General features: G+C 46.5%; 1 protein-coding gene across 1 annotated transcript in view; it reads left to right on the top strand.

Moving 5' to 3' along the window:
* The window catches only part of OTOA (otoancorin), a 90,527-nt gene that overhangs the window by 5,509 nt on the left and 59,808 nt on the right, over positions 1–25,210 (top strand). Inside the window, exons 5-17 of the mRNA XM_015426187.1 lie at positions 1,929–2,060; positions 5,028–5,263; positions 5,464–5,567; positions 8,450–8,550; positions 11,020–11,159; positions 12,890–13,013; positions 13,242–13,457; positions 15,988–16,155; positions 17,330–17,470; positions 18,101–18,156; positions 21,629–21,746; positions 24,813–24,886; positions 25,124–25,187. Coding sequence (XP_015281673.1) covers positions 1,929–2,060; positions 5,028–5,263; positions 5,464–5,567; positions 8,450–8,550; positions 11,020–11,159; positions 12,890–13,013; positions 13,242–13,457; positions 15,988–16,155; positions 17,330–17,470; positions 18,101–18,156; positions 21,629–21,746; positions 24,813–24,886; positions 25,124–25,187 — 1,674 coding nt within the window. The remainder of the gene's footprint in view (positions 1–1,928; positions 2,061–5,027; positions 5,264–5,463; positions 5,568–8,449; positions 8,551–11,019; positions 11,160–12,889; positions 13,014–13,241; positions 13,458–15,987; positions 16,156–17,329; positions 17,471–18,100; positions 18,157–21,628; positions 21,747–24,812; positions 24,887–25,123; positions 25,188–25,210) is intronic.

Here is a 25,210-nt window from a genome sequence, read left to right as displayed (position 1 = left end):
ACAGCAAGTTTGTATAAACTATTGATTTTCATGGCTTTGAAGAAAATGTAATTAAAATATAATTTAAAAAACACTTAAACATTGTGAAGCTAAACTGACATCTGTTGCTTGAAGTAGTTGGAATGAAGACCTACTGGGCTGGATCTTGCAGATTTGTTCCACTAATGGATGTGCCTTCCGCTGGTGGAAGAGGCTTCCCCCGAGCGGCCTTTGCATAGGATGGGATGAGCCAAGTGTCCTTGCTGTGCCGTTCATTTCGGCTCAACGTGCACAGGAAACCTGGGGGGCTGAGTTTCTCTGCCCTTCAAGGACTATGAATTTAGGACTGGTGTGCAGTGAACTGTAAGGAGCTGCGGTGGCTCAAGTGGTTAAGACGCTGAACTGCAGGCTGTGGAAGGTCAGTAGTTCAGCGGTTCAAGACCCGGGTGCCGCATGACAGGGTGAGCTCCTGTCTCTAGTTCCAGCTCCTGCCAACCTAGCAGTTCGAAAGCAAGAAATTGCAAGTAGATAAATAGGGACCACTTCGGTGGGAAGGTAACAGCGTTCCGTGCGCCTTGGTGTTTAGTCATGCCGGCCACATGACCACGGAAACATCTTCGGACAGCGCTGGCTCTTCGGCTTTGAAACGGAGATGAGCACCGCAACCCTAGAGTCGGATTCGACTGGCTTTCGAGCAAGGGAACCTTTACTTTACCTTTACAGTGAACTGCATCCCACTGTTGAGCATTCACTATTTGTCATGATTTCTCTTATCAGTGCTGGAACATTAGTAAGTTATTTATTTCTTTATTCTCTCGATGTATATCCCACCCTTCCCACAGGGGGCTCAGGGCGGGTCACAACAGTAAATTCCAATACAATCTTAAAATTATTCAGTTAATTAGATAACAAACATTAAATGAATACAATAAAATCAGTTAAAACCAGTTAAAGGGGGCAGTGCAGCAATTTCCAATTTTCAGTTCCTACAGCTGGGAATGAGTGGGCCAGAGCCTAGACATAAAGGTCTCGTTAACAACAGCATACAAGAACAGGAACAGGGAGGCCGGTTGGTAGATGCCTCAACCAAAGGCCTGGTGGAACAGCTCCGTTTTGCAGGCCCTGCAAAACTGTAACAGGTCCTGCAGGGCTCTGATCTCAGTCAGGAGTCTCTTTCACCAGGCCGGGGCCAGGGCCAAGAAACCCCTAGCCCTGGTTGAGGCTAGGCGAGCATCTTTCAGGCTAGGGACAACTAGCAGATGGTTATCTGCAGAGCACAAGACTCTCTGGGGCACATAGGGGGAGAGGTGGTCCCGTAGATAAGTCGGTCCCAGGACGCATAAGGCTTAGACCGATTTCCCACAGCCGCTGCTCTGCGCTCGCTCCTCGAGTGGGAAATTGACACGTACCATCAGGGCAAAGAGAGGAGCGAGCGCAGAGCAGCGGCTGTGGGAAATCGGTCTTAGTGTAGCCCACTGGTTCCCAAAGTGGGCAATACCGCCCCCTGGGGGGCCCTGGAATGATCCAAGTGAGCTGGAATGATCCAGGTGCAGATCCACAAACTGCAATTTTTTGTCCACTTCTTGAAGAAAGATTTCCAGGGGGGCACTGAGCAATGTTCCCTCTAAGCTGTGGAGTCCTGTGAACAAAAATTCTACTTTGTGAGCTGCTGGCATTAAAGTTGTGAGCGAGCGATTTGGCCACTGCATACATTAATTTGCTCTGGAGCCATCCTTCCTGAGCGAAGACAAAAAATGTGTGAGCTGGAGGCTAAAAAACTGTGAGCTAGCTCACACTAACTCAGCTTAGAGGGAACGCTGGCGCTGAGTAATTTTTTTTTCTGAAAAGGGGGCAGTAGGCCAAATAAGTTTGAGAACCTCTAGAACCGTACGTGAACATATAAACTAATACGATATGTCCCCTCCAGCATCTCATTCTTGTCTTTTCAGGGGTCTTTAAGGAATTACTTGGAGAGTCTCTTATACCACCCCAAAGTGTTGCTATCAGAGTTCCGTCAGATGGATCGTCGGCATTTTCAAACGGCAATGAAATATCTCTTTGAAAGCAAGCAGGTCCATTTGGTGAGTCTAGCCCAAGTGTCCCCAACGCCGTGCCACTGACACCTTTTTCTGGTGCCCACCAAGTGTTTTTTATGAAGTGGGTGGGGCCAGGTAGGGCTTTTGCCTACAAGGCTTCTGATTGACTTTTGGAGATTTGATTTGGCTGCGCAGGTTTTTTTAAATGTTGGCAACTTTGGCACAAGCTGCCACCACAAGCACAAGGATCTATACTGTGCTACTGATATTAAGCTATGGCGATAATTTTGTGACTGGCTCCACCTCCTGAGGCAGCCATTTTGTGGCAGCCATTTTGTTGCTGCACCCACCATGCCACAGGCTTAAAAAGGTTGGGGACCCGTGGTCTAGCCCATGGTAAGTGGAAACAACATCTGTCTTGGATAATAAGAAGACTCACCCAGATCCCCTTTTGCCTTACTCTTTGAGATCCTGTGAAGGAAATTGGTTCCCAACAATTTCTTGTCTGTTTGAAAGTTTGGTTTGGTTCAGGCTTCAAATCCGGCCTCCTTGTGGGTTAATAATACAGTTTATAAAAATAGCTTTGCTAAAGCTAGAGCATACTGACCTTGTGAAACTGCAGATAACACTCAGTTGCAGAGGGAGTCAAGGAGCCCAGTATTGGCTCCCAATTAGCCTCATTCCATTCAGTTCAGCACCTGTGAGAAAGGGGATGAATCTAGCTGCAGATGGTTTCATTTCTTCTCCCCCTGGTCAGACCATCACTTAGGCCATCTGGTTTTGCTATTGGCCTAACAATTTGGCTATACATCACCACCAAGGGACCCTATTGGTCTATAGGGCCTGAGACCACAAGGGTCCCCTTACCCATAAGAAGTAGGTTTCTAGTCTATTCTCTAGCCTGATGGTGTCTTCCTGAGCTCTGAACATGCAGTCACCCTCTTGCTTACATAGGGTTGCCAACTGGCACTTACCCTTCCAGCGGGGGACTCCAGTTCGGCTCCTGGTACGTGTGTGCGTGCACAAAGGAAAACCACATGCACGTCACAGGGAAGTGACGTCATGACACCGGGCATGCTGGGGGCGGGGCCACGACCATAGAGTTTTCCCTTGTATGCCCGTGGCCCCGCCCCCAGCATGCCCGGCGTAAAAACGTCACTTCCCTGTGATGTGCACGCTGGGGCGGGGTTCCCCCCGGGGCCCGATTCCGAACGGGCCTCTGGGGCAGGGGGTTTTCCGCCCCCCGGGGGGATTTGGCAGCCCTATGCTTACAGCAGCCATCTTGAGTGTTACTTGTGAGATCTCAGGAAAGAGCCACCTTGGATTCCTGGAACTTTAACTGAGAATGGTAACATCCAGAGCCTGTATACAATCTGTATACTGTATACAATCTGTATACTGAAAACTCATGAAGTATTAAACATTTTTAAAAGAATTTTGTCAAAGAAGTTCTGGAACTCTGTTCCAGCGTGTTCCCCCAGAAAAAAAACCCTGGCAAGTCTGACATTTGGAACCAATGTATTACAGTTTTAGTTAGCATTTGAATTTCCAGCTTTCTTATTTGAACCTCACAGTTTCTTGTTCCTGTTTAAAGTATTCTTGCACCTTAATAAAAATATATTTTAATTACTTTTGCAGTTATTTGCCTTCAACCTGACCGCAGACTAAATCCAGAGCCTAGACTGACTAACCACGTACCAGAGTAATAGCTTTTGTGAGAAACTCATTCTGTAAGCCCACCTTGCCGGGTAGACTTTCTTGTTTAGTCCTGGGAATGCCAGAGGCTTGCCTTTTGGCTTCTGACTGAGGGTAGTCAAAAGGGCTGGTGGCAGACTACCAGTGGTTTGTGAGGGGTCACACTCCAGAGTTTTGTAATTTTGTGTTCTGCAGCCCTTAAACAAAAGATTCTGGACCAGGACCTTTTGACAGATCCAACTAGCAACAAAAAAAATGTTCGTCGTTGTTTGTCGAGGGTCACCCGCTGAGCCCCATGAACATGAGCATTGGTTTCTAGGTCCTCCTAGTCCTGACATTCAAATAGATGAGAATGAAGAGCCTACATCTCATTCCATCCAGCCAATGCAAACCTTCTCCTTTCTTTGGAGACTGCGACCAAACAGCATCCTTTCCCCAATACAGAGAACCAACCCAAGCTTTCCTCTGCCCCTTCAATATGGATGATGCTTCACAAGGGCCCAGGAGGCATTACTTTCATGCCTCCAGAGAACAGCCATTCAGAAACAGCTGCCTGTGTCATAGGAGGATGCTTGGCTTGAAATTTTCTGATGTTTTGTGGAACGTTTTTAGTGATTGGCCCTTGTCCCCATGTAGGGTTGCCAAGTCGAAAATAGTACTTACCGGGGGACTCCCGGTCCGTGAAGCGCGCGCGCACCGCACGCACGTCACCAGGAAGTGACATTATGACGCCAGGCACGCTGGGGGCGGGGCCACGACCATCCGAGGGAAAACCATAGAGTTTTCCCTCGGATGACCATGGCCCCACCCCCAGCGTTCCCAGCGTCATAACGTCACTTCCTGGTGATGCGCACGCCGGGGTGGGGTTCCCCCCAGGGCCCGATCCGCCGCCAGCGGGGAACGGGCGTTTCCCCGCCCCCCGGGGGGACTTGGGAAGCCTATCCTCATGGCAGCCATTTTATGACTGGCCCGGTCCCTGTGGCAGCCATTTTGTGATGGTGCCCATCATTCTTTCTCAAAAATGTCAAAACTTCCAGCAGGCCCAAAAAGGTTGGGAACCATGACTATAGTCACTATACTACACTGGTGCCTTTCACACCAGCTCACTTCAGATTGTAGTCTCAGCAGCTCTGTTTTTTGTAAAAAGGGGGGGGGGGGAGGAAATAGCCTCTAGAAGGGAATCATGCTACTGAACACAAACATCTGCCCTGAGCTATGTGAACCTCAAAAGAAATGCACTGCATTTCTACATTCATTGCTACCAGTCCTTCCTAAATATTTTATTTAAGTACAGTGAAACATATTCTGTGTTTACAGGAATTGGGAAATATTGTCCTTGATCTAGCTGGGATAAGAGAGAAGATTTTCCAGAGTCCTGGAGGAAACAGGACCTTGTTCCTTATTACACTGGAAAGGTGCTTTCTGATTCTGAACTCCATGGAATGCGTGGATATATTAAGCCAAGTCTTGCGAGTTTCTTCCATGACTTACCTCCAGCTCCACACCATAGCAAGCCTCCCACAGGATCTTCAGGGAGATGCGTTTCGGAACCTGTAAGAATTTCGGAGCCTGCTTCTTTTGCTGTAAATAAGTAGTTACTCTAGACTGTAAAATGGGGCCTTGGAAGCCATTTTGGCTCTCGTATCTCTTTTGTTTGTTTTCAAAGGTCCTGGAGACTTTTGGCTAAACTAGCGCTAGTGAAAGAAAGGAACAGGAGTAATGCATCCGTCAATTGCCGCTTTTGTCTTTTTAGGTCAACGGTATTCAAAGACCTCTATGACAGAATAACAGCAAACGCACAACGAGCTCTTTATGAATGGATGACACAGATCCTGCAAAAATCCTATAATGCCAGCGGTAGGTTCAACAGAAGTGAACAATGGGGCTGCTGTCAACGGGGGCACACTCTGGTCGGGGTCTTCCTGGGAATAGGGGTTGTTCTAGGCATCACCTTGACACGAGGGCTGGATTGACCCTACCCGACTGGGCAGCCAGGACAAAAACATGCAAGGGAATGGACTGTGTTCTTCAGGTTTAGCATCCATCAGTTGGATTCTGTAGGATGAGATCAAGGCAGAGAGGAATTATTTTGATCTCTCAAGGCCTTGCTGGTAGCATAGACGGTGTGTAGCATAGATGGTGTGCACAAGGTTTGTACTGGGAGTGGGGAGACCTGAGTTCAAATCTCTGCTCTGCCATGATATTCACTGGATGATGGGGCCTAACCTCTCTCACGGGGTTCTCAGCCAGGGTTAGAGGCACCATCCCCTGAGATTAGGGTTGCCAGGTCCTTACTTAGTTCTGGTGAGGGAGGGGCTCCTCTCTGCATCCTGGAGTTTTTGGCACACATAGCACATGCACTGCAATGACGTCACCCAGAGGTGACATCATCATGCAGGGCACATTGTGGGGGGACGCTCTAGCCTTTTGGGGGAAACTCTATAGTAACCATAGAGTTTTTTTCTCAAATGCTAGAGGGTCCCCCCACAATGTGCCCTGCGTGATGACGTCACCTCCGTGTGAAGTCATCATGCCCGGGCATGTTGGTGCAGACGGGGCTGCTCGGGGGGTAGGGCTCCCCCCGCTAGCCAGCTGAATAGCAGTGGATTGGGGGCCTCAAAAACGGTGGAAAACCCACCCCCATCGGGGGGATGGCAACCCTACCTGAGGTGGGCCGGTTGCTGGGGCCAGGGCTTCTGGCAGAGTCAACTGCTGTCAACCCCCCTACTCACTTCTTTGCTGGTGCTCTGCCATGCTCCCTGCTACACACACTGCCCAGGGCCACTAGGGAAAGGTCTGCAGGTGGCAGTGAGCATAGGCGGTGGGAGAGCTCACAAGCAGCCAGCAGAAGGGTATACAGGCAGGTGGGAGGCATGCACATGGGTGGGAGGAAAGGAGGGTATGTGTGGGAGCCTGGTGGTGGTGGTAGAAGAGGGGGAGCCTGAGAACTCTATGCCCAAGGCCTTTCAAAACCTGGAACTGGCCCCGTTCTCAGCAGTTGGGATGAAACTGGGCTTGTCTTTCCTCCAAATAAACTACCAGTGTTAGGCAGTAAAAGCCATATTAAAATTGACACCTGTTCTATGCATAAGAGCGGTGTCATATAAATACCATTAAAATGGACATTGATATTGTAAAAGAAACAAAACAGGGAAACGGTTAAAGAAAATGGGCTGGATGGAAATGCTTGCAGTGAATAGATAACAGAAATCAAAAGAAACTTTAAAATAGGACACATTTGCATGTCCCAAATTCAACATCACAGGCAGAATTACGTCACCCAGCAAGGGGCTCCAGAGCAGAAGCTGTAAACCATCAGTGCTTTGAACCGACTGTTGAAGCAATGGTTTGGGAATGCCAGTTTTCCTGCTCCCAAAGAAATCAGTGGGAGTTGCATTTGTGGGGGCAAATCATGTTTTTCCTCCCTGCTCCCTTTCCCCAAACTGAAACAGCTCCAGGGAGCTGGCATTTGGCCCTGCTGGGGAAACTGGTGCTTCTTATGAAAGCAGGGAGACTCCCCCCCCCCCATTTTTAGGCAGGGGTATCTGCAGGCTCAGTGGATTCTGCAGCTATGCAGGAAAAATACCACTTTGTAAATTAACCAGAAGGAAAGACTGAGCATGCTCCAGGAGGCATGGGATCAGTGGAGAGGAAAGTTAAATAGGGGAGACAGTAGAGGAAACCATGGGGAGATGGTGAAATCAAAGACCCCTGAGAGTTTAAAGCATCCCGTAAGGGGGAGACTCCAATATGTGTAGGGATTTCCAGATTGTTTAGGTTTGCTAAGTCCCCCCCCTAACCACCACTGGGTGATGGGGGGTAGGATTACCATATCCAGGTTGGGAAACTCCTGGAGATTTGAGGATGGAGCCTGCATTGGTATGTTGAGAACAGCTGACAGTCAAAGAAGGATGGAGATGAGGCAATGTGTTCGCTCAGTTTCCAAATAACTTACAGTACACTGGAGAGACAAATTAAGATCAGGAAGGGGTGGTTTTCCCAGTTTCCCCCAACCTCTCCCCAGTCATGACCAATGATCCCTCTAAGCCAAGGGTGTCGAACTCATTTGTTATGAGTGCTGGATCTGACATAAATGAGACCTTGTTGGGCCGGGGCCATGTGTGTCATAAAATGTAATGCCAGGTAGCGGAGATATAAACTTTATAAAGGATGCAAACACAAAGGTGTTTTTTTTTACTTAAAATAAAAATATGCTTAAAACATTAGTACTCTTACAATATTTTGTTTATTTAACAGTGTCTGATAACGGACACCTCTTGCTCTGAATTATTGCTGTTGCAATCTCGAGTATGCTGTTCAGGTGTGTATCTGTAAGCTGCAAACCTACAGTGACACAGCAGCAGCAGAACTGGAAGAAGAAGCAGAAGACAGCCAATTCCACTGCGGGCCTGATAGAAGCCCTCTGGGGGCCTGATCCGGCCCCTGGGATGCATGTTTGACACCCCTGCTCTAAGCGGTGGAGTCTTGTGAGCAAAAATTCTACTTTGTGAGCTACTGGCATTAAGGTTGTGAGCAAGCGATTTGGCTACTGCATAAGTTAGTTTGCTCTGGAGCCATCCTTCTTGAGCGAGGACAAAAATGAGTGAGCGGGAGGCTAAAAAAATGTGAGCTAGCTCACACTAACTCAGCTTAGAGGGAACATGTTTTGTTTATAAGAACAGTTAACACTGTCTTGCTTGGTGATGAGGTTTTTATTTTGTGTGGCATCCCAGAGTCAGAGAATTCTACTTCGTGGGTCAGTGCAGAAAACCTGGGGATTTTGGGAAGGTACGTGGTTCACCTCCCACTAGAAGAAATCAGGAAAATTAACTCTAATGAAGTAAGTAAAAAAAAAGGGCATATAAATAATGGTTATGAAATATGCAACATCAACGCAACATGGATCCTGAGAGGGCTCTAAGTTAACCACACAGTCAACATGTTCCGAACCACATGTTGGGGCGGGGGGGGGAGTAACCTTTTAACTTTCGTGAGTGCCAGGTGGGTCATCAGGTCCACAGAAAGGGTGACCTCCTAAGCACATTGACTTCACTGGTCTTGCAAGGCTGTAAACTCTGCTTAGGGCTGCATGGTCAGTGTGAGTGTTGGAAAGGGATAGTAGTTAAGAGAGTTGGACAAGAATTGGGGAGGCCAGCAACCAAGTCCCCATTCAGCCATAAAGTGATCTGTCTGTCTGTCTGTCTGTCTCTCCCTCTCTCTCTCTCTCTCTCTCTCTCTCTCTCTCTCTTTTTCAGCCTAACTTAGCTCCATGCTCCTTGGAAGAAAATAGGAAAAAGAGAGAGAGAGAGAGAGAGAGAGAGAGAGAGAGAGAGAGAGAGAGAGAGAGAGAGAGAGAGAGGCACAAACTGGCTCCTTTATTTAAAGACAGAAATACTTTCATGTAGTATGATCTCAAGGGAGGGAAGCTGGCATGCTATAGCCTAATCTTCTCAGACCTCAGAAACTAAGCAGGGCAAGTCTTTGGATGGGAGACCACCAAGGAAGGCTCTGAAGAGGAAGGCCATGGCCAACCACCTTTGCTTCTCACTTGCCTTGACAACCACTTTGCTTCTCACTTGCCTTGACTTATGGGGTTTCATAAGTCAGTTGTAACTTGATGGCGCTTATCATGTGTAGTGTGATATCAAAATAGGGTCCACCATGGGTGGCTCAAAATGTTTTAAAGAAATAAAATCCCATTTGGCACCAGACCAGTCCCAAAGCATTTGCTCAGCCTTTCCGTTAATAATAGTAACTCCTGCAAGGCAAACAAAATGTGGCAGGAAGCAAGTTTGCCTTGAAAGTTTGCTGAGAGCCGATGAATGAAAGAACTGGCATAGCTGTCTATTGGGGTGGTCACTGCAGGCTCTTCAGAGAAACTCTGTAATAGTTATATCATTCATCTTGAATATTTTACGAAGCATCATTAGAATTTTAAATGTCCTTTTCATTCCTTTAATTTTGCATTAACCACATTGGTAAGTTAATTTAAAGGAGGGGGAAAACAGACAACATAATTTTATTCTGAGTTACTCTGGTCTAAGCTTATTAATTTCAGTGGACTTAGATGGGGGTAGCTCTGCATAGGATTGTAGTGTTAGCAGGGGTCATTTCCTGCAGGAGCGCACAGGAGCGGAGCTCCGGCAGTAAAGAGCCCAGGGGGTGGGCACATGCAACAAGGCCCACCCCCTGCTCCCAGCAGCCCTCAGTCAGAGCAAGAAGCAGCACTGGTTAGAAGGTGCACTGGAGTAACTGTGCACCATCCTGAACAAGAGTTACGCTCTTTTTAACCCAGTGACTTCAGTGTACTGAAAAGAATGTAATTCTGCTTAGGATGGCACTATAAGTCACCTTTCCACCTAACAAGGTCCTCAGGGCAAGAAGCCAGGTAGCATATAAAATACAAAACACAGCAAAAATCAGAAGAGTTGGAAGCCTCAACAGCAATGGAGCCAGTGTGGGATAGTGGCAAGAGTGCAGGACTCAGATCTGGGAGATCCTTTTTCAGATCCCCTCTCTGCCATGGAAGCTTGCTGGGGTAATTTTGGGCTAGTCACATACACTTAGCCTAACCCTACCTCATTAGGTTGTTGTGAGGAGAAAATGGAGGAGAAAATGATGTAAGCCGCTTTGGGTCCTCATTGAGGAGAAAGGGGGTGTATAAATGAAGTAAGTAAATCAATAACAGCCTGATTTGGTTTGCCAGGCCCTCCCCTAGTAGAGGCGGGGGTCTCCCACTGCTAGGCCCTGCCCCCCCAGCCACTGATCAGCCGGCTGACAGGACTTACCAGTAGAAAGAAGAAGGCCTAGGCCAAGCTGCCAGTGTTGCACAATAAGTGACTTAATCATGTCAGCGACTTCCAGGCGATGCTCTGGTATTTGGGCAAAAAACTCAATGGTAGAAGCTGGTGGCATGATGATGTCACTTCCTGAGTGACACCAGCGATGTGGTCTAAGCCTTCGTCTTTCTACTGGTAACCCACCCCCATTTTCTGCCGAGGGATGCGCAGTGTTTAGTTCAGTCCAAAGTTCTTCCGGAAAATAGAAGTATTAATTCTGGACTAAATAAAAGTATTCATTCTGGACTAGAAAGCCAGTAGAGTTGTACAGAACTACATAAATATTCATGCCAAAACAGACCTTGTGTTGACCATTTTCTAACGTCCCAATGGTACTTTGCGTGGCCAAGAGGCTATACCAGAACTAAAGGTCTTTTGTCTGTAGTAATTGTGCCTAATATGAATATGATCATGTTTTTTGTTAATCTCGGTTCCTTGTAACACCCACCCCCCTTATCTACACTAATCAGATGAGGCTGTTCATCAGTTACGACAACGCAACCAAGCAGCTAGATACCGTGTATGACATCACACCGGGCCTTGCGCAGGCCTTCTTGGAAAGAATCAACGCCTCAGGATTTGACATGAGAAACACATCAACTCTCTATAGGCAAGAAGACATTTGGCATTGAGTTCTCAGTTGCCTTTTAGAGGGACTTTTTGCAGCCTGGCTGTGAGGACAGGGGGAGCTTTAAAGATTCTGGGTCCCTAAGGAAAAGTCCAGGAGCAGGCCCCAGAATCACTGCCACCCTTCCACACAGCCTCATGCGAGGGGGGTAGTAGCTACCACTGCTGTAGGAAGCTGGCTAACTGAGCCCTGGAGAGGGCAGGCGCAAGGGACAGCGCAAGCTTGCTCTTCTTCCACACATTGGGAGACGAGTGGGGAGGGTTATACCCCCAGTCAGAGGCCTGAGTTTGTTTATTCATTATTTATTTACTGTATTTATATTTTAAATGTATGGATCGCCCAATCCCTGAGTGCACAGGGCTCTGGGCGATTTACAGCAGGTTAAAAATATCATCATGTTGTGTACTGGGATCGATGCGTAGTGAAGACAGACGCTGAGTGATTAGCAGCTCATACTTTACTGGCACACAACACAACAACAAACAAACGGTCGAACAACCAACTATATACAGTCCCCGGTTGCCACCCACAGGTCCCATTGGCGGGTTTGAACTTCCCGCCACAGTTCCTATAGGTCCTGACTAGGAGTCTCAGGATCCTAGTCCCCATTGTTCTTTTGGAGTCAAGCTCCACCTAGTGGCGGTCAGTGGACATAACACATCATGACATTATTAAAAACAACGTTAAGCCCTTAAAACCATCAGTTCTTCCATCTCGCAGGAAGGTTATGGAGGAAGCCAAAGCGGATAAGATGGAAGAAAAGAGGAGGGTGCCAGCTATGGTGAAAAACAGCTGCTGTCCTCAAACAAAAGCCTGGTGGAACATCTCCCCCTTACATAGGGTTGCCAGGTCCCCTCAAAGTCCCCAGCGGGGAACTTTGGGGGGCATTACTGGAGGGGGTGGGGAGTCCCTAATGTGATGACATCATACGAAAGCGATATCATCATGTTGGGGAGAGGCGGAAGGACACAATCAAGACGTTTGTTTGAGTGATCTGTTGGGAACATTTATATATTGCCTCTCTGGAGTCCTGCTTAAGGCAGCTCACAGAGTAAAAGCACTACAGTAAAATCGTTAAATCAACAACAGTGGTGCAAAAGTCTTTTGAAAATATTTTGAAAATAACACAGAAAATTTGCACACAATCGTGGGGTTGACATCCAGCCGTAATAACAACTTAAAGCCACATTCAGCGGTCTAAAATCATATCAATAAAAAAAGCTGTGACGGACCATCAAGAGTTAAGGCCTGTTTGAAGCACCTGTCACTCAAAGGTTCTCAGACTCTGTGAGGCATTAACCCTTGACAGTCCGTCACACAATCCTCCAGTTAGAGAGAGACCATTAAAATACCTTTAAAAGATGGAATCCCTCAGTTAAAATTGGATTGGAATGGGTATGTCATGACTGTCCTCCAGAGACGTCTAGCCTAGCTCTTGGAAAAGCTTTTTCAAATATTCCCTATCACAGGGAGGGAGACTGTGCATGCACACTTCCTGAGTGCATAGACTCCATGCTCGCAAACCAGGAATCAGGCTCCACTGCATTTATGCCCGCTCCCCCTGTTGCGCATTGATCTCTATCTACGTAATGTCCACTCTTGGTACTGCTGTCATTTTGTTGAAAATAATTTGCTACCTGTTGGCCGCCCAGTATATACATGCACGACATTTGCAGGTAAAAATCTGCAGATTTCTCCATTCTCTCACACAGGTTAGGTTTGCTTGTTTGTTTTTATGACAACCTAGAGCAGATGGACGCCACTGTGGCCCGTGTTTTACTTCACCAGATGATTAAATGTAACCAGCTGCAAGGCTTTCAAGCAGGAATCCAAAAGGTGAGGACAGGGTTCGGTTCTTTTTGGCCTGACCACATCAACTTTTATCTAGCTGGAAGAGGAAAGAAGATTCCTTTTCAATTTGGGCCTTTGAGCCCATCAAGAAGGTGTGTTGTTGATGTAAAAGTCTTTTTCAAAAATGTGGCTGCCGATCAGAGAAACAACGGAAAGCCAAGCTCAGAAAACATGCCTTGTTTTATTACCTTCAATGTGGTTTTGCGGTTTCAGCTCAAATCTCAGCTTCTCGATGTTGCCACGGAAAACCAGACCTTGAATGACACCCTCGGGTTGCTCTCGGACGCGGTTGTGGGGCTGACATCCAGTCAGCTGGAATCTCTCTCGCCTGAGGCTGTTCACAACGCAATTTCAACGTTAAACCAAGTCTCCGGATGGGCCAAGAGTCAACTGGTGATTTTAGCCAGCAAATACCTTGCATATGAAAAGGTATGCTTTAAAGTATTTTTCGTAAGGGGAGTCAAAACCAGGTTGCAGTGTTGGCTCTTTGGAGCAAAATTGCCCGGGATAACCAAATCATGGATTTACAAAGAGCATCCTTAAGTTTTCAGTGTGCAATACTTGCTTTTGAATTATGCAAAACTCTTCCTCAGGTTAAAGCAAGATAATAATATTTCGTTTTCCCCGTGTCTGTACAACGAACATAAATATACATTGCCTGGAATAAACACTGAATACAAAAGGTTTCTCCCTTTTAATCTATTTTTAAAATATTCATGTCTACCCAGAAAGGACGTGAGAGGCTCAAAAAAATCTACATTTGATGGGAGAAATCACACTTGAAGGCTTGCTGGTAACTTGCCCTGACTTGGATGCCCCAGGCAAGCCCGATCTCATCGGTTCTCAGAAGCTAAGCAGGGCTGACCCTGGCAAGTGCTTGGATGGGAGACCTCCAAGGAATACCAGGGCCAAGACGCAAGATAGCAAGCCAAGTCTCTGAAATGTCTGAGCTCCACTAAGGGTTGCCAGAAGACAACCAGGCACACACACAAACACACACACAAATACACATTAAAAAGTTATAGCTAATGTGGCAACCCATGGGGTTTCCAAGGCAAGAGCCGAACAGAGGTAGCGACCCTGGATATCCTTGGTAGTCTCCCATCCAAATACTAACCCGGTCCAAACCCAGATCTGACGAGATCGGTCTAGCCTGGGCCATACAGGTCAGGGCCTTGGAGATTTACATGTGCATAATGCACATGTACCAGTTATGGGTTGGCTCCAGAGCACTGTGAATGGAAGGAAATGGACCCTTGTGCGAAGGACATCTTTGGGATTAGTTTCACTTTTTTCCACACACGAGGGACAAAGCAGCTTTTCCTTGAGTGAAAGACGCCTTCATGCAAAAGGGACAAAGAGGTGTAATGGTTTGTGCGTTAGATTCTGGGAGGAGAAAAACCTGGGTTCAAATCCCCATTCTAATATAAAGCTCATTCTAATATAAAGCTCATTGAGCTCCTTGCAAGAAAAGTGGGGGGGGGGGATGTGGTGGTAAACGAAAGGGTGCCCTTTGGATCCAGCCCATTTTTTAAAGCTCTTGTCCTTAGCTATCCTTAATTGCAGGGCAGACAAAAGGGAACACGTCTTCACTCAATGACTTAGTGAATTGTGTAAATCACTGACAGTGCTGCTAGTTGTCGAAGGTTTTCACGGCCGGAGTTCATTAGTTGCTGTAGATTTTCCGGGATGTGTGGCCGTGGTCTTGGCATTGTAGAACCTGACGTTTTGCCAGTAACTGTGACTGGCATCCTCAGAGGTATAAACACAGAAAGATAGAATTCTCCTTGACACAGAGAGTACTCCATCTTTCTGTGTTTATACCTCTGAGGATGCCAGTCACAGTTACTGGCGAAACGTCAGGTTCTACAATGCCAAGCCCACGGCCACACATCCCGGAAAATCTACAGCAACTAGTGCTGGTAGTGATGGCCACAAGCAGATGTATGTATGTAAGCGCCATCAAGCCATAACCAACTTATGGTGACCCCAGCAATGGGCTTTCGAGGCAAGAGAGAAGCAGAGGACATTTGCCATTGCCTTCCTCTGCAATATTTTCTTTGATGGTCTCCCCTCCAAGGACTGACCCTGTCTAGTTTTCGAGATCTGATGAAGTCAGGCTATACACCATACCATTCCATATTGTGACCAACGCTCCCTCTGAGCTATGGAGTCCTGTGAGCAAAAATTCTACTTTGTGAGCGACTGGCATTAAAGTTGTGAGCAAGCGATTTGGTTACTGCATAAATTAGTCTGCTCTGGAGCCATCCTTCCTGAGCTGAGACAAAAGTGTGTGAGCCGGAGGCTAAAAAACTGTGAGCTGGCTCACACTCACTCAGCTTAGAGGGAACACTGATTGTGACCACAAGCATTCTTTTTTTTTTGCCACCAAGTCGCAGCCAACCTATGGCCATCCTGTGGGGTTTTCAAGGCAAGCAAGATTCAGAGGTGGTTTGCCATTGCCAGCCTCTGTGTAGCGACTCTGGTCTTCCTTGGTGGTCTCCCATCCAAACACTGACCAGGGCTGACCCTGCTTAGCTTCTGAGATCTGACAAGATGGGGCTATCCAGGGCTATCCAGTTAGTGATGGCTTTAAATGGAGGTTAGACAGGCTGATGGAGGAAGGGTCCATCAGTGGCCCCAGCCATGGTGAATAAAGGGAACCTCCATATTCAGAGGCATTACAACCCAGTGTAAAGAGGCAATATCAAGGGAGGTTGCTGGCGCTTATGACCTGTTGGTTGGCCCTCCAAGGCAATCGGTCAGCCGCTTTGTGAAACAGTTTCAGGTGGGTAGCCGTGCTGGTCTGCAGGAGAAGATCAAGATTCGGGTCCAGTCGCATCTCAGAGACCAAGAAGATTTCCAGGGTGAAACAGGATGCTTGATTAGATGGACCACTGGTCTGGTCCCATCAGGACTGTCCTTATGCCGTTTTGCATGGGCTTTGCTCTTCCCGTAGGCATTATCATTTCATAACATCAGTCAAATGGGTGCTTTGGTGATGGGGATCGCTGCTGAGTCTTTCCACAGCATGAGCTCCAAAGAGCTCTCCCAGGTGATCAGAGGCACGCTGGCTCAACACGCATCTGATCTGTCACCGGCACAACAACAAGGGATCCTCCGGAAGGTAACGGATTTTCTGTTTGCCCGCATGCTGGTGTCTCCAATCTCTGACTCCGATAGGAATGAATGGGATTAAGCAGCCTCTTGGCATGCAAAGTCTTGCATTTGCTCAGCCTCTTTTGCTTATTGGCTCATCAGTGGCTTGCACCACTTGGTGCTTTTAGTTTTTGCCAAAAATGCAGAAACCCTTTATGGTGTAAAGGATAGCTTCCCTAAGAAAGAGATGGAAAAGAAATCAGCCTGGAATGGAAGCAGCCCTCAGGACATTAGTCTGTCCTGGCTGGGCCACGATTCTGTGGTTAGAATATCTGCTTTGCATGTAGAAGGTCCGAGGTTCAGGCTCCTGCATTTCCAGTCGGAAGGATAAAGTAGCCCATGATGGAGAAGACCTCTGCTTGAGACACTGGAGAGCTGCTGCTGGTTAGAGTTGACAAGACTGATCAAGAGTCTGAGTCAGTAGAAGGCAGCATCCTTTGGGGATCAGCCATGGTTCAGTGGTATGCAGGAAGTTCTAGGTTCAAACATTGGCATTTCCAGCCAGAAGGAGAAACATTGCCAGAATAGACAAGGCTGACCTTGACAGATCAAGAATCCGCTTCAGTAGAAGGTGGCATCATTTAGGAATCGACCATGGCTCATTGATAGAACATCTGCTTTGAATGCAGAAAGTTCCAGGTTCGGTCCCCAGCATCTTCAGTTAAACAAATCAGGTGATATGAAGACCTCCGCCAGAGACCCTGGAGAGCCTCTGCCAGTCAAAGTAGACAATGCTGACCTTGGTAGACCAATGGGGTGACTCAGTAGAAGTTGTGGGGCAAGATTTGCGTTCACGTGCTTTGTATATATGCACGTTGCTAATTTATTGGACTTTGACTCATTTTCTAAGCTGTTTTGAGGGTTGTAGGTGGTGGGAAAGAAATTAAGTCAATAACAAATGGAGGAATTGCAGTATTACAAAGGACGCGATTCCCAGAAATGCTCAGAGCTGAACTGACATAGCTGCCTTCACACTGTCGCAAAGCCCTGCAGAGTTTGTTGAGATGTACTTTGAACAGGAGTCGTTTCTTGAACAGTTGCACGGTTCTTCTCGTGAAAATGAAAGGGAGCTGCACAAGATCAATAAATGATGATATATGCTGGGATGTCCCCTGAATTTCTTCCTTATGAACCTTCTCTAGATGGTTGCATCCGCAGAACTGTCATCGGTGATCGCTGACATCCAAGGAGCCTTTTTCAAAGAAGTTTCTCTTTTCGATTTATGGAAGGAAGAAGGCTTCAACTCTTCACTGGTGAAAGACAAAGAATTAAAGCCCAGTCAGGTACTTAATGCTGATGGTATTTTGCTTATAGATTTGAAGACACAAGGATAGCCGGCTTAGGCCTGGATTTGGTAGGGATTGTTCTTATGGCAAGCCGCTGAGTGGACTGTCCAGTCTAGCAAGCTGAAGGATCTGAAAACAGCTCAGTTACATCAGGGTTGAGTAGTCAGACCAGAAGAATCAGTTTTATAGGACCCAGTGAAAGTCCATTGGCTCATTGAGTCACCTGACCCCATTGAGCTGGTAGCTGTAATATCACCACTTGGCCATCTGCAGTGGTGGCACTGAAGAGCCATAGAGAACAGCCAAGTAGTTCCTCATCTTGCAAGCTATCATAGTGGTGCTTTTAACTCAGAGACCCCGCGTTCAGATCGAGCACCTTATATGCCTGCTCCCCACCAACTAAAGAGATGGTTCAAGCTGAACTAATTAATTTTTTTATGTGTGGCCCATGCTGCTGTTTGGCTTAATTTGTGGATGGTTAGTGTTTAGATTCTGACTGATGTTTTGTGGTTTTTACTTTCAATAATGCTCTTTGGAAACTGATACTTGAGAAACGGTGCAAAAAAATATATTAACAGATATATTTAACAAGCACTTCCTATCAACAGTCCTGTATCTTGATTTCAGGCCTTGTTTCTCTATGAATTATTGTCAAGGAAGACTCCTCCTTCTGACCTATTAAGGTAAGAAATGGGATCATAGACATTGATCTGATCCAGCAGGGCTCTTCTTATGTTCTTAAGTCGAACCACAGGTCTATCGAGCCTCAGTCATGGCCAGGGGTCTTCTCCTAGAAAAAGAGCTGCAGGAGCTCATTAGCACCCATATTTTGCCTCCGTTTCTGAGCGCATCCTATTCTTCCATTCTGCATTCCCTCCTGCTTTCACTCCAGTTTGCGTCGGAGCTTTCTCTTGTTTCTGCATTTGTTTTACAGGAACCTGCATTCAGACTGCTTCCAGCACACTGTTGCCCCACAGCTACAGAAACTGCGATTCTGTGTTCTCATCCGCTTTCGAATCGCTAATCCTTTCTAAAGTAGAATTGTTTCTGTGGGTATTTGAGTGCTGCCCACTGCCCTCCCCCCGTTTCCGCCTCTCTCTCTTTAGGTTGACGCTCCCTCCCTGTTCTGTTTTGTTTCCCTCCTTCTCCAAAGACAAAAGAGGACGTGTCCTCCCACTCTGGCAAACGTTTAAAAAGCCAGAGAGAGCATAAGAAGGGATCAGTAAATATGAAGGACTAGGGGATTCCATGCTCCCAAATGTGTCCATCTTGCATGTGCGGGCCTGGATTCCCCCCCCCCTTTCCCTTTCTTGTTGCAGAATTATGGAGGGAGGAAAAGGTTGGCAGCCAGTTAGCTCAAAAAATGTGGGTTTTGCTTGTAGATGCAGAATGCATACAGAATATACAGATAAATAAACCAGAGGAGAAAAACCAGTGCAGAGGGAATGCAAGGAAATGTGAAGTCAACCCTTAAGGCTTGACTCCTCGGATTCTCCAGAGCTAGCCGTCAGTGCAGAAAGGGCCAAATTGACTCAGCAAACATTCCCATGAATGTAGATAATCCTTTTTGTAATGGAAGGATGAAGTGGATCTCAGCCTTTGAAAGCTTATGTCCCCTGAAAAAGTTAGTCTTCTATGTTTGAGTTCCAGAGTTTGGGGGGCACTGGGCAGAGAGTTCTTGGGGGACCCCTTCCCACCCACGCAGCCATGCGCCCCCTTTTCTGCCCGTGCATCCTTCCCCTGCCCCACTAGCAAGTCCTCCCACTGCCCATGCTTACAGCCAGCTGCACTGCCCTCAGCATTCCCCCTGATGGCACCGGCCAGAGTGTGCAGCCGGGACCATGAGCGATGGAGTTCTCACAAGTGAGCGGGGGGGGGGCAGGCTGCCCCACCTGAAGGCATGCTGATGCCGGACCTATTTGAGTCCTGTACAGCGTTCCGTGCGCCTCGGTGTTTAGTCATGCCGGCCACATGACCACGGAAACGTCTTCGGACAGCGCTGGCTCTTCGGCTTTGAAACGGAGATGAGCACCGCAACCCTAGAGTCGGACTCGACTGGCTTTCGAGCAAGGGAACCTTTACCTTTACCTTTTTTACTTTTCTTCAGTCATCGGGCCAGAGAGAGAGTGTGTCAACAGTGCTGTCAAAGTTTTATGCTCCAAACACAGCTAGAAAAATGGACACAGGTGGTTCACACCAGGGGATCAGGAACCAGCCACAAATTAAGTCGTTGTGGGCTGTTCACTGACAGAATTAGACAGACTTGTGGCCTGTACTGTATATTACTGTTTTCCTTGTGTCCTCTCCAGGGTCCGTGCAATCAGGTTTGTTTGCTTTTTATTTTGTATGAGTCCGCAGAACCATCCGCTGATTCAAATAACACAATGATACAGTCCTAAAAACGACTGTGGGTATTAAAATATGCTCCTCATATCTTTCGTCTGTCTCCTTAAAGAGATAATAAATCTTATGGCGCTTTCCCAAGAGAAAGGAAAAGAGGCTGTAAAGCTTGTAATATGTCCGACAGCATGTTATGGGACATGAAAAGAAGGGAAATGTATCTGTTTCTTTAATAGTTTCTTCCACAGGGATGGGATTTTGTGGTTTCCCCATTGCAGGTGCAGCTTTAGATGGCAACGGGGCTTCCATATTGCAGGATCCCCTGCAGTTTCCCTGCCTTAACCCCCTGGAAGTGGCCACCCCTCCCCGGGCACCAGGTCTTTTGCAGTTTGTTTTTGAAATCAGCGCTCAAATATCCTTATAAGCAGGACTCTTTTTGTAGCAGGAACTCCTTTGCATATTAGGTGACACACCCCTAATGTAGCCAATCCTCCAACAGCTTACAGTAGCCCCGAAGAGCTCTGTAAGCTCTAGGAGGATTGGCTACATTAGGGGTGTGTCACCTAATATGCAAAGGATTTCCTGCTACAAAAAGAGCCCTGAATTATCAGGATATACTGTTGTACTGCCCTGATCTCTAGCTTGATCTCGTCAGATCTTGGAAGCTAAGCAGGGTCGGCCCTGGCTAGTATTTGGATGGGCGACTTCCAAGGAATACCAGGGGCATGAGGCAGAGGCAGGCAGTGGCAAACCACCTCTGAAACGTCTGTTCCCTTTAAAAACACAAGCCTAGCTCACCACCTAGCGGTGCATAATGCTAAAAGAGCTAGAACTTCTGCCTGCGAGACAATCTTAGGATCTCCTGGCTATACTACACACACTGCCATTCAATAATGAGTGAATTAATTATGGTTGTACCAACAGGTGTCTCTGTTTCTCTAAATTCATAGCTTTCATTTTTTTTGAAAAGGAAGTTTCTAGCCCCTGGGAGAGGTTGTGGCTCTGTGGTAGAACATCTGTTTGGCGTGCAATAGGTCCCAGGTTCAATCCCCAGCATCTCCAGTTTAAAGGACCAGGCAACAGGTGATGTGAAACACAGCTCTGCCTGAGACCCTGGAGACCCAGTGCCAGGCTGAGGAGACAATACTGACCTTGATGGACCAAGGGTCTCATTCAGTAGAATGCAGTTTCAGGTGTTCACGTCTTCCCTTGCCTTTTACCTTATAGGGCAGCAAGAGTAGGGGCCAGAGACTTACATTTTTAAAAATAAACGCTCGGAATTCAGAGAAACTGCTACACCTGTTGGTACAACGGCATATCGATATTCTAGGGCAGATTTTTAAAATAATAAGATGCCACAGTGGCTTGGGGGAGAAAACTGCAGCCACGGCAGCAGGATCAGGGGGAAATGGCTGCCAAGTGGGCTGGAAAATCCAGACTTTCCCAAATACCCAGCAGCCATTTAGGTTTTACTGAGATCTTTCCCAAAGCCTTGGAGCAGAGCAGGTTTGAGAAAGAGTGGAGAAAAGCCACAGAAAACCCTAGAGGTGCAGAAACGCACCAGAATACTGTGGGGAAATGGGGGGGGGGGGACACTGCTTCCCAAAATTATTGAACTTGGGCCAGATAACCCATGTGGAAGACACCGATGTAAATGTAAATCCTTTTCCAAGTTCACTAGTGGCTTGTGTGTCTTTTGCTCTCTTTGGCCTCAAGTTGTGTTATTTTAGCAGTCATTAAATGATTCCATACTCTTCCTTAAGCTCTCGTGCTAGACTTACTTTGTATGTACATATCTTTTTTTTTTTTAATCAGCATTGCCCAGTTGGTGAAAGGAGTAACCTGTCGGCAGATTGAAAGTATGGGCACCATCTCATTTCTAAATGTTTTCAAAGTTTTTGAAAAGAATCTACGTTTACTTTCACCGTACCAGGTAAAAACCAAAGCCTTCTGTTTACTTTATTGTAAGGTGATGCACATTGGGACAAAGAAAATCCCAGCTTAAAGTATAAGCTACTGGGTTCTGAACTTGTTGAGACCGAGAGGGGAAATGATCTTGGGGCTGTAGTGGATAGCTCAATGAAAGTGCCAACCCAGTGTGCTGCAGTGGCAAATTCTGTGTTAAGGATCATTAGGAACCGAGTTGAAAATAAAACAGCCAATGTTGTAATGCCCCTGTATACTGTGTACAGTTCTGGTCACCGTATCTCTGAAAGGACATTGAAGGGTTGGAAAAAGTACAGAGGTGGGTAACCAACATGATCAGGGAGTTGGAGCACCTTGCCTATGAGGGAAGGCTGAAGAGTCTGGGACTTTTCAGTTTAGAAAAGAGATGACTAAGGGGGGACATGATACAGGTTTATAAAAGTATGCATGGGGTGGAGAGAATTGACAAAGATAAATTTTTCTTCCTTTCCCCAAATACTAGAACTGGAGGGCATCCAATGAAGCTGATGGACAGTAGGTTTAGGACAGACAAAAGGGGAACTACTACTTTACACAGAGAATGATTAAAATGTGGAATTCGGTGCCAGAGGATGTAGTGATGGCCATAGGAGTAAACAGCTTTAGAAGGTGATTAGACAGATTCATGGAGGATAAGCCTATCAATGGCTACAAGCCATGGTGACTGAGGGGAACCTCCGTCTTCAGAGGCACTAAACCTCTGAATCCCAGAGCCAGGAGGCAGCATCAGAGGAAGACCTTGGCTTCCATGCCATGGTCCAGAGGAGCTGGTTGGCCACTGAGTGAGACAGGATGCTGGACGAGATGGACCACTGGTCTGATCTAGCAGGGCTCTTCTGATGTTCTTATTTTGTATGTGCTGAAAACCTTTTAAGTTGCCACCATGATGAACTTGGCATTTGTCCATAACACAGGGAGACCTATAAATCCATAGTTTCAGGCAGGTAGCTGTGTTGGTCTGCCGGTAGGGTTGCCAAGTCCCCCGTGGCCACTGGCAGCTGGGGGGTAGGTTTGCCAGATCCAGGTTGGAAAACTCCTAGAGATTTGGGGATGGAGCCCGTTGGAAGTACAACGTTGTAGAGTCCACCCTCCAAACCATTAGTTTTCTCCAGGGAAATTGATCTCTGTAGTCTGGAGATGAGCTGTAATTCCAGGCGATCCCCAGGTCCCATGTGGAGGCTGGCATCCCTGTGAAAAGAAATCCAGAAGAAAATCATCCAGTAGCACCTTAAAGACCAGCAAGGGTCCCAGGGTATAGGCTTTTGAAAGCCGAGAGTCAAAGCTATCTTTGTCAGATACTGCCAGGTATCTGATGAAGGAAGCTTTGACTCTCAAAAGGTTATATCCTGGAAACCTCATTGGTCTTTAAGGTGCTACTGAACTTGAATATTGTTCTTCTATAGATATACAGAACATAGGCTTTACTACGCAAACGCATACATATGTATGTATACACCTATATACATACATATGTATATGAAACTGCTTCTCCCAAGTTAGTGCTCTGGTCCTGCCAAGGACTAGACTTCTGTATGTAAAGAATGTGCTGTATTATTAAGCCAAGGGCCCACCATTTTTCCAGTTTACAAATATGTACATTTTCTGTTTTCAGTTGCTTCTGTCTTAAATTAAGTCAGTTGTTCAGAAAGTTGACAGGCGCAGGAGATTATTCTGCCATATTTCATCAACAAAATTTCTGTACAGCTGACTAGGTGACGATCACTTCCATATACTGCTCTATATAGCGGGAAAGTAACCACTAAAAAAAAGAAGACGTCCTGCCCAGTCAGAGAGGTGTTTCGTTACAGTGGCAATTGATCAATACTACAGAGAGGTCTTGTTATCTCCTTTACAAGCAATGAGCAATCCAAGAGCCAGTCAGTCAGTCAGCCATTTATTACAGCAACAAGCCATAGAATACACATGGTTGTTCAGAGTGAAATTGCCGAGGCAAAGGATGGAGAGACATGGTGCTATAGTAGAAAAGCCAGCAAATAAGCCATGTTACAACCTCTTTTGCTTTGTTCCTATAATTCCAGGGGGGTGGCTGTGCTGGACTGCAATAGGAGAGCAAGATTTGAGTCCAGTAGCACTTTAAAGACTTTAAAAACAACATTTCTAGGTTATAAGCTTTTAAGAGTCAAAGCTCCCTTTGCAAGATGGGATTCAAACCTTGCCAATTTGGTGTAGTGGTTAAGTGCATGGACTCTAATGTGGGAGAACCAGGTTTGATTCCCCACTCCTCCACTCGCAGCTGCTGAATGACCTTGGGCAATCCATGGTTCTGATAAGAGCTGTTCTTGGAAAAGAGCAGTTTCTGTCAGAGCTCTCTCAGCCCCGCCTACCTCACAGGGTGTCTGTTGTGGGGAGGGGAAGGGAAAGGGGTTTGTAAGCTGCTCTGAGACTCCTTTGGGTAGTGAAGGGTGGGGTATAAATCCAATCTCTTCTTTTCTCTTCTTCTTCGATAGATGATGATTATGATGATGTAGAAGAAGAAGACAGACAGATGATAGTGATGATGAAGAAGATAGATTGATGATGATGATGAAAGATAGATAGATGATAGATGAAAGATAGAAAGATAGATGATTCTGATGGTGATGAAGAAGAGGATAGATGGATGACGACGATGATGAAAGATAGATGATGATGATGATGATGAAGATGAAGAAGAAGAAGAAGAAGAAGAAGAAGAAGAAGAAGAAGAAGAAGAAGAAGAAGAAGAAGAAGAAGAAGAAGAAAGAGGGGGGGGAGAGACTGCCTTTCTGCAGGTCAGTCCTCTGGTCCTGTCAAAGATTGAATTTCTTTATGTAAGAAATGTGTATAATGACGATGACGACAATGACGATAAGCTAAGGCTTGTCGCAATTCAGGTTTAGTATCTTACCGAGGGAGCGCTTGACTCTCGAAAGCTCCATACCATGGAGATCTCGTTGGTCTTTAAGGGGCTACTGGACTCGAATCCGGCTTTCCTACAATTTGGCAAGAGAAAGAATGATTCTTTAAAAGTATCTTGGTGTGTTTCCCCCCCCAGATCAATTGTTTGGCATGGAAATTTTGGCTCATCTCCAACGTATCCATTCCTCCTTATCTCTTATCTGTTCTCCCGTAAGTTTTTCATTTTAACCGCTTTTTATGTGTAATTGTTTTTCCCTTAACAATTTTAGTGGTGGGAAAATGTGGAACTGAAACATGATATATAACTAATATGCTTTCATACATGTTAAATTCCACTCAAAAAGCTTGATTCCTTCCTTCATGCATTCTGCATGCAGCAGATCCCCAAATTTGCTCCATTGCTCTATTTCACCATTCCACCTTCCTTGTTTTAAATCTTTCCTTTAGTGCTGAATACCTGGAATCTCTTACGGGATCTCTCTGTATCCCTTTTGTGAACAGCCTGGGGAAAGTTGAACTGGATCAACTTATTGT

This window comes from Gekko japonicus, unplaced genomic scaffold (genome assembly GCF_001447785.1).
Source record: "Gekko japonicus isolate JY-2015 unplaced genomic scaffold, Gekko_japonicus_V1.1 scaffold384, whole genome shotgun sequence".
Taxonomy (NCBI): Eukaryota; Metazoa; Chordata; class Lepidosauria; order Squamata; family Gekkonidae; genus Gekko; species Gekko japonicus.
This window is presented reverse-complemented; position numbering and strand designations above follow the sequence as displayed.